Here is a 14,586-nt window from a genome sequence, read left to right as displayed (position 1 = left end):
CAGCTGCCACAGAGGCGCAGTAGGGAAAGGCCGCAGTCTGAGGCCCTTCAGCCAGAGTACACCGAGGGTCCAGAAACTGGTGAAAACACCATTGGGCTGCATGTTTGACACAATGAACATTGTAAATATTGTCCCAGAGCTTCCAATCTCCAGGTAGTAGGTCATTCCCTGGAGGTACCCCAGAAAATGCACTATGGGCCTCCCCGCCCCCCTGAGGAAGTCCCCATGCACTGACTGTACCTGACGAAGGAGCTATGCTCCGATAGCTAGTGAGTCCAAGTAAACCTGTTGGACTTTGACCTGATGTTGTAAGACTTCTTACAGTGCCCAAGAATTGCCCAGGAAGTTTAACCTTCTGATGGGCGATGACCTGACACTCAGAACCACCTAATACACTGATGGTTCTGACTCTCTGAGCAGAATAATGATCAGGGAACAATTAGGAGAATTAAAACTATTTCTAACTCCTGAATAACTTTGTACTGACCTCCCTCCGGTCCCTCACTGGACATCCCGACTAGACCCCAACTCCCCCAACCCTGCTGCACCACCGCCGTTCTTCCAACTACCCTCCCGTCTTCCGACCACACACTCAACAATGCCCAGAGATCTCCCCTTGCCTCCAACCAGCCTTCATTTGTGAGCATATTGAGTTTGATAGATTTTATAGATTTTTAAATTCTCAGGGAATCAAGAAGTATGGGCATCGGGTAGAAGAGTGGAGCTGAGGTCATGGATCAGCCATGATCATATTGAATGGTGAAGCAGATATGAGAAGCCATCAGGCCTATTCCTGCCCCTATTCCTTACATTAGGAACATAGAAAATAAGAGTAAGAATGGGCCATTCCAGGGGCTGTTTAGCACAGGGCTAAATCGCTGGCTTTGAAAGCAGACCAAGGCAGGCCAGCAGCACGGTTCAATTCCCGCAACAGCCTCCCCGAACAGGCGCCGGAATGTGGTGACTAGGTGCTTTCAACAGCAACTTCATTTGAAGTCTACTTGTGACAATAAGCGATTTTCATTTCATTTTCATTTTGAGCCTGTCCCGCCATTCACTTAGATCGTGGCTGAGCTTCTACCTGGAAACCATTTTCCTGTGTTATTCCTCAATGTGACTGAACATAGAACATAGAACAGTACAGCACAGAACAGGCCCTTCGGCCCTCTATGTTGTGCCGAGCATTGTCCGAAACCAAGATCAAGCTATCCCACTCCCTGTCATTCTGGTGTGCTCCATGTGCCTATCCAATAACCGCTTGAAAGTTCCTAAAGTGTCCGACTCCACTATCACAGCAGGCAGTCCATTCCACACCCTAACCACTCTCTGAGTAAAGAATCTACCTCGGACATCCCCTCTTATATCTCCCATCCTGGATCTTATAGTTATGCCCCCTTGTAACAGCTACATCCACCCGAGGAAATAGTCTCTGAACGTCCACTCTATCTAACCCCTTCATTATCTTATAAACCTCTATTAAGTCGCCTCTCATCCTCCTCCGCTCCAAAGAGAAAAGCCCTAGCTCCCTCAACCTTTCCTCATAAGACCTATCCTGCAAACCAGGCAGCATCCTGGTAAATCTCCTTTGCACCCTTTCCAATGCTTCCACATCCTTCCTATAATGAGGTGACCAGAACTGCACACAATACTCCAAATGTGGTCTCACCAGGGTCATATATAGTTGCAGCATAACCCCGCGGCTCTTAAACTCAAGCACCCTGTTAATAAACGGTAATACACTATAGGCCTTCTTCACGGCTCTAACCACTTGAGTGGCAACCTTCAGAGATCTGTGGACATGAACCCCAAGATCTCGCTGTTTCTCCACATTCCTCAGAACCCTGCCGTTGACCCTGCAATCCGCATTCAAATTTTTTCTACCAAAATGAATCACCTCGCACTTATCAGGGTTAAACTCCATCTGCCATTTTTCGGCCCAACTCTGCATCCTATCAATGTCTCTTTGCAGCCTACAACAGCCCTCCACCTCATCCACTACTCCACCAATCTTGGTGTCATCAGCAAATTTACTGACCCACCCTTCAGCCCCCTCCTCCAAGTCATTGATAAAAATCACAAATAGCAGAGGACCCAGCATTGATCCCGGTGGTACACCGCTGGTAACTGGTCTCCAGTCTGAAAATTTTCCATCCACCACCACCCTCTGTCTTCTATGTGATAGCCAGTTACTTATCCAATTGGCCAAATTTCACTCTATCCCACACCTCCTTACTTTCTTCATGAGCCGACCATGGGAAACCTTATTTCACGCCTTACTAAAATCCATGTATACGACAGCAACTGCTCTACCTTCATCTACACACTTAGTTACCTCCTCAAAGAATTTAATCAAATTTGTGAGGCAAGACCTACCCTTCACGAATCCGTGTTGACTATCCCGGATTAAGCTGCATCTTTCCAAATGTTCATAAATCCTATCCTTCAGGACCTTTTCCATTATCTTCCCGACCACCGAAGTAAGACTAACTGGCCTATAATGACCAGAGTCATTCCTATTCCCTTTCTTGAACAGAGGAACAACATTCACCACTCTCCAGCCCTCTGGCACTATCCCCGTGGACAGCGAGGACCCAAAGATCAAAGCCAAAGGTTCTGCAATCTCATCTCTTGCTTCCCAAAGAATCCTTGGGTATATCCCATCTGGCTCAGGCGACTTGTCGACCCTCAGGGTTTTCAAAATTGCTAATACATCCTTCCTCAGAACATCTACTTCCTCAAACGTACCTGCCTGAATCACACTCTCATCCTCAAAAACATGGCCCCTCTCCTTTGTGAACACTGAAGAAAAGTATTCATTCAATGCCTCTCCTATTTCTTCTGACTCCATGCACAAGTTCCCACTCCTGTCCTTGACCGGCCCTACCCTCATCCTGGTCATTCTTTTATTTCTCACATAAGAGTAAAAAGCCTTGGGGTTTTCCTTGATCCGACCCGCCAAGGACTTCTCATGCCCCCATCTCGCTCTCCTAAGCCCTTTTTTCAGCTCATTCCTTGCTACCTTGTAATCCTCAAGCGACCCTACTGAACCTTGTTTCCTCATCCTTACATACTCTTCCTTTTTCCTCTTGACAAGACATTCAACCTCTTTGCGATCTACAAATCTATTGATCTCTGTCTTGAACATACTCAATGGCTGAGACACTACAGGCCTCTAGGGTAGAGGATTGTAAAGATTTACCACCTTTCGAGTGAAGAAACTCTTCTTCATCTCAGTCCTATTTGGCCCACCTCTCATTTCTTTTGTAAATATAGATACATGCACACACATAGATGAAGACATACATTGTCATACAGTCACACATGCAGCAGATACACGGATGAATGAATAAGCAAAGTTGCATGCAGGGACAAGGGTACAGACACATAGGCATAAGTAAATGACAGGCATTAATACGTACACTTAAAACATTCACAGGTGTTTTTTTCCCCAAAACTCTGCCAGTCAGTGTAAATGATAAATATCCCAACTCTGACTTGTTCTCCTCTCACCTGGGGTACTGCTTCCCTACCTGATTCGGCTGATGGGGCTGCCACCTCAGCGGGTTCAGCAGGAACTTCAGCAGGAGGTTGGCTGTATGCTGGATCCAGTGACTGTACGTTTCCCACAAAAGATTCTACCTTTGTGGAATTCCCGCTTGGCTTATACTGAGCCACCACAAAGGCCCCTTTATCACTTATGACATATGCGATTCCCATGTCTGTGGTTTCCTTCCATATCAGCTGGGTAAAGTGCTCTGATGGGAACAGGTAAAGGTAAACAGTTAGTCTGTCTTTGAGTCACTTGTGCTACCATTGTGTGTGTGTGTGTGTGTGTATTTGAGTACGAATTAACTTGGGTGAATGTGTGTGTTGCACATACGTGTGAAGGTAAATGTGAGCGAGGGTGAATGTTTGTGTGGGCATTTGTGTCAGTGAGTGCATGTATAACCAAGTGTATGAGCGCATGTGCATTTTAACAGGCGCGAGTGTGTGTGTGTGCTTCTAAGACCCTGTGTGCAAAGTACAGCTTTGCATGATGCCGTGGCAAAACCAACCTCACTGTGCTCCCCACGAAACTCCCACCAACTGGGGCTCCGAGTAGATTGAGCAGATTACCTGCAGAACTCACTGTGCCATCGTCACTCATTAAGCCATTCTTTCACCAAGAACAGTACAGCACAGGAACAGGCTCTTCAGCCCGACAAGCCTGCACTGATCATGATGCCTGTCTAAACTAAAACCTTCTACACTTTTGGGATCCCAATCCCTCTATTCCCATCCTATTCATGTATTTCCCAGTGATCTAGGGCTTTGCTTTAGCAGAGAAAAAGTTAAACATTTACCCGTCCTCTCGGAGAGACCAGGCTTTTCATAATCGTAATACTTCATTTCACTGTACCAGGCATCCACAGGTTCGTTGCCTGACATGATTTGAAAATGAGGCAAAGCAAGATTATAAATTAGAAAGGTCGTGCAGATCTAGAGACACAAGCACAAAATGAACAAGTTGACAAAGGAATCCAATTCTGAGGGGATTTTTAAAAAGCACTTTGTAGAGAAAAGTGGGAAAAAGCAGAAGCAGAAAATTTGTTAGATCTTTCAGGAAAACAGTGGAATAGATATTCATGTGGGAACGGACCTGAACAGAAAGGTTGCTGGTCTGAAATGTTGAATCTGTTTCTCTCTCCATACGAGCTGCCGGATTTACTGAGCACTTCCAGCATTTATTTTTATCAAAAGACATCCCTCATGAAAATGACTTTGGGAGTGACTTTACTTGACTATTCTGCTGAACTTACGTCTAATTCCTGTGTTAAAAGTTTACTTTTTTTGGCAATTCTTTCAATCATTGTAGAAAACAGTGGAAGAGACACAAACCTGAGATTTCTCCTTCAGTGACACTTGGTTTAGACCAGATATTCTCACCAAAGTTGGTGGGACTTTGTGCAATGATGCCATCCTGTGTAAGGACATTTGCCCACACCTTGCAATCCTTGCTCAGTTCTTTATTGAGCGAGAGGGGTGCTGTGTTGTGACGAGCCCTGTATGCATTGTGAGCATCCAATGCTTCTTTCTCAAACTTAGACATATCTGAAAATGAAATCCAGACTGCCATCAGTGCCGTGGCAAGCAGCAGGAACTGAACATACACCTTGTTATCAACCTCTATTCCATTACAGTCCCAATTGTATACACCACCTTGCTCCATCCATCATTCTATCCTCACTCGCTCTCCCATCTCATTCGCCAAACCGTCCCATCCACCAACATTCCTCTTTCTTATCCCACTCCATCTTGCTCCTTATCACCTGACATGTTCGTACATCTCATGAACCACTTCATCCCATCATACCTCTCCGTATCAATCACCCCATCCATTCATATTTCTGTATCTGGACAGAAGGTAAAGCAAAGAGGTTTAGGAGGGAATTCCTGTGAATAGTCTTGGCAGCTGAGAGTGTTACAATTGTGAGGTTAATATGAAAATGAAATTATATTATATTTTAAAATAAGATTATATTTTGGGTGGCAGCTTTAAATTTAGAGTAAATGAAGGAGGTCATGTGACCTGTTCTGCAGTCTGCCTGAAAGTAAGCTTGCATGGCTTGACTGAGATCAATGAAAGGTGTAGGTTGTTTTACTGAGAATAAGGTGCAAGTGTCTGGGAAATTTATATCAAACTTGGCCACTTTATTGTCACCCCTGCACGCTGTTAAAAATAAATGGTCGTGGCAGATACTGCAGATGAAATCTTCGCAAAGGTGAAGCAACAGTTACTATCATCAAACATGGTGGCTCATTACGACCGCGGCTGGAAGGGGCACTGCCAGGGTGCCAAGATGACATTTTTTGCAAGGCGATGATCTGGCGGGAGAGGTGCTTTGTGTGGGTGTTCAGGGGAGGGGGGGGGCGGTTCTGGGGACCCCCCTATATGGCTTGGGGGACAGCGTGGGGGCTCGAGAGATTGGGAGGCGAGCGGTGCTCCTCAGTGCGGAAAATGAGACAGGGTGCTGCCTCAGCCGCGCATTCCCTGCTGAGGCCCCGATCGACATGAATGGGTGTTAGATAATGGGGTGTTTCTCGGTGCTCTGAGTGCTGGGAAACGCCCGGCTAATCTCGCCCTATGGGACTCTGTCCCCATTCGGGTAGAACGCTCCCATAAGCTCACAGTGAAAGTTAGTTCTGGCACGTTACCTGGCTGGGAAAGTAAGCAATCCATTAGAAACTGGGAAAAGCCGTTAACCATTTGCCATATGAACTATAATTATGTGGAGAGTGCAATGTGTGATAAGTAGAAAGAGCCATTTATTTCTGTTGTTTAAAGATAAAAGTGCCGAACAAAAGAAAATGTTTCGTCAACAGTGTTTCTTTTATCATTTGTTACAGTAAACATGAAATATTGACATGTCATTCAGCTAATATCATTAAGTTTGAATTTCTCTTAAACGTTATTGGTTTCTGCAGACATCAGAACAAAATCACTGCCGCAATGGTGATTAAAACCCGGTATGCTCAAATACCAGAATTAGTGGAGTGCAGATATCTCTGCAGGTTGTGGGGCTGGAGGAGATTACTGACGTAGGAATGGCCTAGAATATGGAGGGATTTGAAAATGATGATGAGAATTTTAAAATCAAAGCACTGCTTAACTAGGAACATTGTAGACCATTGAGCACAGGGAAGATGGGTGAACAGAACTTGATGCGAGTAAGAATATAAGTCGGGTTTTGGATGACCTCATTTTTATGCAGGATGGAATGTGGGAGACCGGCCAGGAGTGCAATGGAATAGTCACCTCTAATGGTAACTACACCTTGGATATAATGTTCAGGAGCAGATGAATTACACTGCTATACCATCATGCCCACATTTCTTAAACAATCTCATCTTATCCTATTCTAGCATTCCTTTATTCCATCACATCCCTCCATTCTATCATACACACCAATAGAGATTTGTAGTCCACCCCTCCATTCCAAGTGTTGACTGTTGACACTGCTACACTGCCGGGTGAACCACCTCCTTTTCTCTGATGGACTAATGTTGGAGAATTGCTTTAAACTAATAATACGCCTTTGTTCGGAAGTTCTCGATGCAAGCTTGGAGGATTGGACACAATGCACAGATCATATGCGTTACTTTTTTCGGGCGAACACTATCAACAGATGATGATCGACAGACAGTAATATTGTTGACTGCCTGTGGAGTTCATTCTTATTAGTCCCACTCCACTGCTCTTTCCCCATAACCATGCGAATGTCCCTTTGTCAAGTACTGATCCAATTCCCTTTTGAATGTTATGTTGAATCTGTTTCTAAACCCTTTGAGGAAATGCAGATCATAACAACTCACTGAGTTAATAAAAATTCACTTTATTTTCCCTCTGGTTGTCTTGTTGATTTATCCTCTGCTTACTGACCTTCTGCCAGTGTGACCAGTTTCTCAGCATCTACTCTATCAAAACCCTCGACATTCACCCATACTCTTCAATAATATCACATGCTGTTCCAATTCCTTACCTGCTGCACTGTCCTCACTGGATGTTTGTTGGGAACCTGAATCCTGCTTATCTTTGGAATCCAAGGAAAGTGAGTCTGGCGGCAGCACATTTGATTGGAAGGAATGTTGGTCAACGATATTTCCAGCTGGGCTGTACTGTGCCACCACATAAATTCCCTTGTCACTCCTTGCGTATGCAATGCCAAAATGTGTGGTTGCCAACCATATCATCTGGCTAAATTGACCTGTTGTGAATAAACAAATTGATATTTCTAGCCTGTTCATGTGTACGAACATTTACAGATGTGCGCACAAGCATGCACATACATCTTTGCGACTTATGTATCTGTACAATTATATAGCATTGCCATTAATGAACGAGAAAGGAAGGGAGCCATGCAGCCAGTTTCACAAACACACGATAGTTTAAACACCATCGTTGCGTACTTCCTCCCCCCGCCCTCCTCTGCAGCTATGTAATCTCCCGCTTGGGGCAAAAATCACGTGTATGCAATATGTTAATTTATTAGTTTCTAAGGATACTGTGTGCAAATATGCTCCTATATATCATTATGCCCCTATAGATCTTGCAGAAACAATAACTGCTGCAATGTCGGGACGATGAAAAATCCCAAGTGAAGATTATTACAGGGAAGGATTTATTTTTGCACTGAATCGCAAAATTGTAAACCCACCCGTAAGGTTTCAGCACACTAAAGCGTAGGGTGTTGAAGACTTATATGATTATTGATTAAAGCAATCAAACCTGGGGCGGCACAGTGGCTTAGTGGTTAGCACTGCTGCCTCACGGCGCCGAGGACCCAGGTTCTATCCCGGCCCCGGGTCACTTGTCCATTTGGAGTTTGCACATTCTCCCCGTGCTTGCATGGATCTCACCCCCACAACCCAAAGATGTGCAGCATAGGTGGATTAGCCACGCTAAATTACCCCCTTAATTGGAAAAAAAGAATTGGGTGCTCTAAATTTGTCAGAAAAAAATAAAGCAATCAATCTTACACATTATGCATTCTCAGTTATGTTGGCGAAAAATCTCTTACTTACAAACATCTGACTGTCACAAACCTTTCAGTGTTTTCTGATGCTATCAAACAATTCAACCTCTCATTTTCATAAGTCACTCTACTTATATTTCTCTGTACTATAAATAAGCTAGAAATGGCCAATCCACATACTCTGTACATCTTTGGGTTGTGGGGGTGAAACCCAGCAAACATGGGGAGAATGTTCAAACTCCACATGGACAGTGACCTGGAGCCGGGATCGAACCTGGTTCCTCGGCGCCATGTGGCAGCAGTACTAAACACTGTGCTACCGTGCCGCCCAACTTTATCTGCCTTATGAAGAATAATCAAAGTTTCTTTCATTTGAAGTGCCCTGTGCCTGGTCTCCCATTCCAACACTGTAACGTCAGCCTAAGGTTGGTAATAATCCCATTCATGTTGTAAAAGAGCATGTTGACGAACATAGAACCATAGTATGTCTACAGTGCAGAAGGAGGCCATTCTGCCCATCGAGTGCACCAACCCTCTGAAAGAGCACCCTATACAGGTCCACTCCCCCGCCTATCCCCATAACCCCACCTAACCTACACTCCTTGGACACTGAAGAGGCAATTTAGCACGGCCACTCCACCTAATCTGCACATCTTTGGACTGTGGGAGGCAACTGAAGCACCCGGAGGAAACACACGCAGTCACGGAAAGAAAGTGCAAACTCCACACAGTCACCCAAGGCCAGAATTGAACCTGTGAGGCAGCAATGCTAACCACTGTGCCGCTCTCTTTTTAATGCTTCAGATTTCCAGGCACCAATATTTAGGTTGTAAGAAGAGAGTGTTTAAAAATATTTCACCATATAGAAGTTCTCACTGGTAAATTCCACACTGCACTCCCACCATTACTCCACCAACACCTAGTTTCAACATGAGATGCAACTGGAGACAATTCTCTGTGCCATTCACTTGAGGTTCTACTACTTGTGAGAGGAACACTTCACCAATGAGCTGCGACGGTCTCGCATTCTAACCTCTATTCTTCAGCATGAGTTACAATCCTGAAAGCACATACCTGTCAGAGTGCTAAAACCAGGGCTGCTGAAGTCATAGTCATTGATTTCATTATACCATGCAAGCACCGGATCGTTGCCTGAAATAAGATAACACATTGGTCAATCTCATATTGTGAAAGTTGAGAATAAACATCAAAAATGAAACTGACATGGCAGAATCACAACAAGATGTAGTCCATAAGTTCAAGCGCTAAATCCCAGGGAGTGGCTACAGCTCCTTGCGATGTGTGTAACCTCAGCCAGGTTGCCCAAGCTGAGACAAGATACAAAGATAAATTTTTGCTGGATGCCAGATGCGCTACAGGAATCATACTGAACAAGGTGCAGAGCTAGTAGAGTCAGAAAGAGGGAAAGTGAGAAGAGGGGAGGGAAGTACACACCTGAAATTTCATCGGTCAGCTCTGTGGTCCAAATGTTCTCTCCATTCTTGGAACGACTTTGCTCTACAATTCCAGTTGTCGCAAGGAACTCCGCCCAATTTGAACATTCCTCTCGCAATTCCCTACTGTACTGGAGAGCAGGGGCTTCATGCATGTTTCTGTAGTGATTATGGGCCTCCCAGGCTTCCATCTCAAACTTGGTCATCTTGCCTTCAGCAAATGAAACACAGACATTTGTTCATCAGCATCAAAGAGGGGAGGCTATTCATACACCTTTCCAGACTCTTATCACACCGGGCCTCCAAATTCAAATGAAAATGAAATGAAATGAAAATCGCTTATTGTCACGAGTAGGCTTCAAATGAAGTTACTGTGAAAAGCCCCTAGTCGCCACATTCCAGCGCGTGTTCGGGGAGGCTGGTACGGGAATCGAACCATGCTGCTGGCCTGCTTTAAAAGCCAGTGATTTAGACCAGTGTGCTAAACCAGCCTCTATCTAGCTATAGTCATATCCAATCACAAAGTAGTGGACAACAAATATTGATTGTTCAGAGTCATTCAAAGCAGACATTAGTCATATCTTTAAAAATCAATGTGACTGTGGCTTCAGCATTGTCCTCCTTAAAGACATTTCTCAAATCCTACTTCTTTGACCAAGCTTTACATAGATACATAGAAGATAGGAGCAGGAGGAGGCCTTTTGGCCCTTCGAGCCGGCTCCGCCCTTCATCACGATCATGGCTGATCATCCAACTCAAAAGCCTAATCCTGCTTTCTCCTCATAGCCTTTGATCCCATTCTCCCCAAGTGTTATATCAAGCCGCCTCTTAAATATATTAAAAGTTTTAGCATCACATACTTCCTGTGATAATGAATTCCACAGGCACAACACTCTTTGTGTGAAGAAATGTCTCCTTATCTCTGTCCGAAATGGTTTACCCGGAATCCTCCGGCTGTGACCCCTGGTTCTGGACACACCCTCATTGGTAACATCTTCCCTGCATCTACCCTGTCTAGTCCTGTTAGAATTTTATAAGTCTCTATGAGATCCCCCCTCATTCTTCTGAACTCCAGCGAGAACAATCCCAACCTAGTCAATCTCTCCTCATATGACAGGCCCGCCATCCCTGGAATCAGTCTGGTAAACCTTCGCTGCACTCCCTCGAGAGCAAGAACATCCTTCCTCAGAGAAGGAGACCAAAACTGCACACAATGCTCCCAAGTGTGGCCTCACCAAGGCCCTGTAGAATTGCAGCAACACATCCCTGCTTCTATACTCAAAACCTCTTGCAATGAAGGTCAACATACCATTACCCTTCTTTACTGCCTGCTGCACCTGCATACTTACCTTCAGCGAATGGTGCACAAGGACACCCAAGTCCTGCTGCACACTCCCAATTTAACAACCATTCAGGTAGTAATCTGCCTTCCTGTTTTTGCTTCCAAAATGAAAAACCTCACACTTATCCAAATTATACTGCATCTGCCATTGGTTTGCCCACTCGCCCAACCTGTCCAGATCTTGCTGTAGGATCCCTGCATCCTCGTCACAATTCACCCTCTCACCTAATTTGGTATCATTTGCAAACTTTGAGATGTTACATTTTGTTCCCTCATCCAAATCATTAATATATATTGTGAATAGCTGGGGTCCTAGCACCGATCCCTGCGGTACCCCACTGGTTACTGCATGCCAATTTGAAAAGGACTCATTAATGCCTACTCTTTGTTTCCTCTCTGCCAACCAGTTTTCTATCCACCTCAATACATTTCCCCCAATCCCATGCACTTTAATTTTGCACAATAATCTCTTTTGCGGGACTTTGTCAAACGCCTTCTGAAAGTCCAAATATACTACATCGACTGGCTCCCCCTTGTCGACTGTACTGGTTACATCTTCAAAGAATTCCAACAGATTTGTCAAGCATGATTTTCCCTTCATAAATCCATGCTGACTTGGACTGATCCTGCCACTGCTTTCTAAATGTTCCGCTATAAAGTCCTTGATAATGGATTCAAGCATTTTCCCCAATACCGATGTTAGGCTTACTGGTCTATAATTCCCTTTCTCCCTACCTCCCTTTTTGAATATCGGAATGACGTGAGCTACCTTCCAATCTGCAGGGACAGTTCCAGAGTCCCGGAAGATGACCACCAATGTATCCACTATTTCCAGAGCCACCTCCTTAAGCACCTGGGGATTTATCCACCTTCAATCCCATCAGTTTTCCCAGCACCATTTCTCTACTAATGTTGATCTCCCACAGTTCTTCCCTCTCACTAAACCTTTCATTCTCCAACATTTCTGGGATCTGATTTGTGTCCTCATTTGTGAAGACAGAACAAAAGTATGTATTTAATTGCTCAGCCATTTCTTTGTCCCTTATTATGCATTCTTATTTTGGCCATCTCTCCTAATATCTCCTTAAGTGACTCAGTATGAACTGCTGTCCAAGAAAATTCATTCTTTTTAAAAAATTATTATTTATTTATTTTTAAATTGTTTCCAATTAAGGGGCAATTTAGCGTGGCTAATCCACCTACCCTGCACATCTTTGGATTGTGGGGGTGAGACCCACGTAGATACAGGGGGAATGTGCAAACTCCATACAGACAGTGACCCGGGGCTGGGATTGAACCCGGGTCTTTGGCGCTGTGAGGCAGCAGTGCTAACCATTGCGCCATCGTGCCGCCCGTCTCTGAGAACAATCATGTGATGTTGTTACTATATAAATGCAAGCTGCCGTGATGTCTGTTGTGGTAGGATCGAGAGAGGATGCTTGAACTGGTAACAAGACTCTGAGATTTGTTTGGGTGCATGTGGGAAAATCTAGCACTAAGGGGTCACTTTAAAAATAAGGGGTCGCTTATTTAAAACGAAGATGAGGTGAAATTGATTCTCTCAGAGGGTGGTGTGTCTTTGGAACTCTCTTTCTGAAAAACTGGTGGAAGCAGAGGTGGATAGATTCTTGGTAAGCAAGGGGGTGATAGGTTATTGGGGGTAGGCGGGATCAGATCTGCCATGATCCTATTGAATGGTGGAGCAGGCTCGAGGGCTGAATGGCCTACTCCTACTCCTTGTTCTTACATTGGTATGTTCAGAAGTGGCATCCTGCATTCATATTGAGGAATGTCAGTAATTGGAGCATGGAGCAATGGGTTCAATAGCTGCATGAGGGACTGTCGGTGCACTGGCTAAGCATCAAACTAGTGGTGATATTAATTCATGCAGCACTACCCTTGTGAAAAATACTATTCAGCCTGTACAGTAATTAATCCCTGTGTAGATAGCCACCCATGTGCATGGACCCCTGGCAGCTATTACACCAGCTGCAGGGGTTCATGGAGAAGGCTCATCACTACTCTCACAACATACGAACACATGAACTCGGAGCAGAGTAAGCCAGATGGATGAGCATCAATATTATGAAGACAAAGAAAATGAGGAGGGGGCTGCTGGTGGTGATTGCTACCGTGGTCTGCAGCCATGATTTACATGAAAAGCATGGAGAGTTGTACAAACATTGGGCGCGATCTTCCGGCCACACTGCATCGGAAAAACATCTCGGCGTGGCGAGCAGCGTGGCCGTGTTGCGTTCGGGCTGGGAGGGGGGTCGGGGTTTTTTTTTGTGGATCTCGGAGATCGGGTCGCCATTTTTAAATAGCGTCCCGATCTCTCGCTACAATGGGGAGTTCCGGCGAGCGGAGTTCCCCATTGTAAAAAATAAGGTTATGTGCGGCCTCGGTCACGCGGTCCCCATTTAGACTCCTTATTCAACACGAGTAGAGTTGAATAGCTACATGTTTCTCGGCACTGCGAGTGGCAGGAAACACGCGGCTAAATGCGCTTGCTAGGGGACTTTGTTCCCTTTTCGGAAGATCACTCCTATTGACTTATGCTCCTTGCTAGGAAACCTGAGGGCAAAAAAGGCAAAGTTGTGCTATTCCCGTCCTCTGGTGAAGATATGTCCATTCTGATGAGGAGTTCTGCTGCATAATTGGAGCTCTTACAGGACAAAGGGAAGTGAGGTTGGAACTGAGTTACTCTGAATTCCAGACATCATGTTGGGAGATTCGGATTGCCTTGTGGAGCACAAGCCTGACTGTACACTCACGGGATCATTGAGAGAAGATGGGAGCCAGGGATGAGTACTCCGAACACTGTGAGTTTGAATGGTCCAGGCCTTGCTGGTGCATGGTCAGCAGAGGTAGACTTCACCAGCCAATGTGTGTGGCCCACCCAGAATCCAGTGTAGGCTAGACTGGGGTCTTCCAACCAATGAGGACGTATGGAGCAGCCACCAAACTATGCTTGATAATTAAGCTGAGACATTCAGTCACCCCATGCCCAGTTTAGGCCTACGTACCCAGTATTGTAGGCACATGCACATTCGTTATCTAAATTGTTAATTTTTGGGCAATGCGTTGCTCCTCTCGCGATCTGGTCATAACTTTGGGTTCATCTGGAACTGCCTCAGCTGCACTGGGCTCTTCTGATTCAGGAGGAGGTGAACCTGTGTCACACAGAGACAAACTTAGAGTACTTTTTAAGAGGAAAGTGTTGAAGGATAGGGTGGTGAAGAAAATATTTGGTGAGCAGGTGAGAAGCTGAGTAGGT

The 14,586-nt window shown here is 45.1% G+C and overlaps 1 protein-coding gene across 3 annotated transcripts in view; it reads right to left on the bottom strand.

Moving 5' to 3' along the window:
* The window catches only part of LOC140399054 (uncharacterized), a 447,829-nt gene that overhangs the window by 13,197 nt on the left and 420,046 nt on the right, over nt 1–14,586 (bottom strand). For all 3 annotated transcript variants that reach the window (XM_072488143.1, XM_072488146.1, XM_072488144.1), the window contains exons 8-13: nt 9,969–10,178; nt 9,588–9,665; nt 7,521–7,745; nt 4,879–5,091; nt 4,344–4,421; nt 3,531–3,755 (exon numbers count right to left, since the gene is read on the bottom strand). In XM_072488143.1, the coding sequence (XP_072344244.1) occupies nt 3,531–3,755; nt 4,344–4,421; nt 4,879–5,091; nt 7,521–7,745; nt 9,588–9,665; nt 9,969–10,178 (1,029 nt within the window). The remainder of the gene's footprint in view (nt 1–3,530; nt 3,756–4,343; nt 4,422–4,878; nt 5,092–7,520; nt 7,746–9,587; nt 9,666–9,968; nt 10,179–14,586) is intronic.

This window comes from Scyliorhinus torazame, chromosome 22, assembly GCF_047496885.1.
Source record: "Scyliorhinus torazame isolate Kashiwa2021f chromosome 22, sScyTor2.1, whole genome shotgun sequence".
Classification (NCBI taxonomy): Eukaryota; Metazoa; Chordata; class Chondrichthyes; order Carcharhiniformes; family Scyliorhinidae; genus Scyliorhinus; species Scyliorhinus torazame.
Note: the sequence above shows the minus strand (reverse complement) of the source record. Positions and strands in the feature narration are given on the sequence as shown.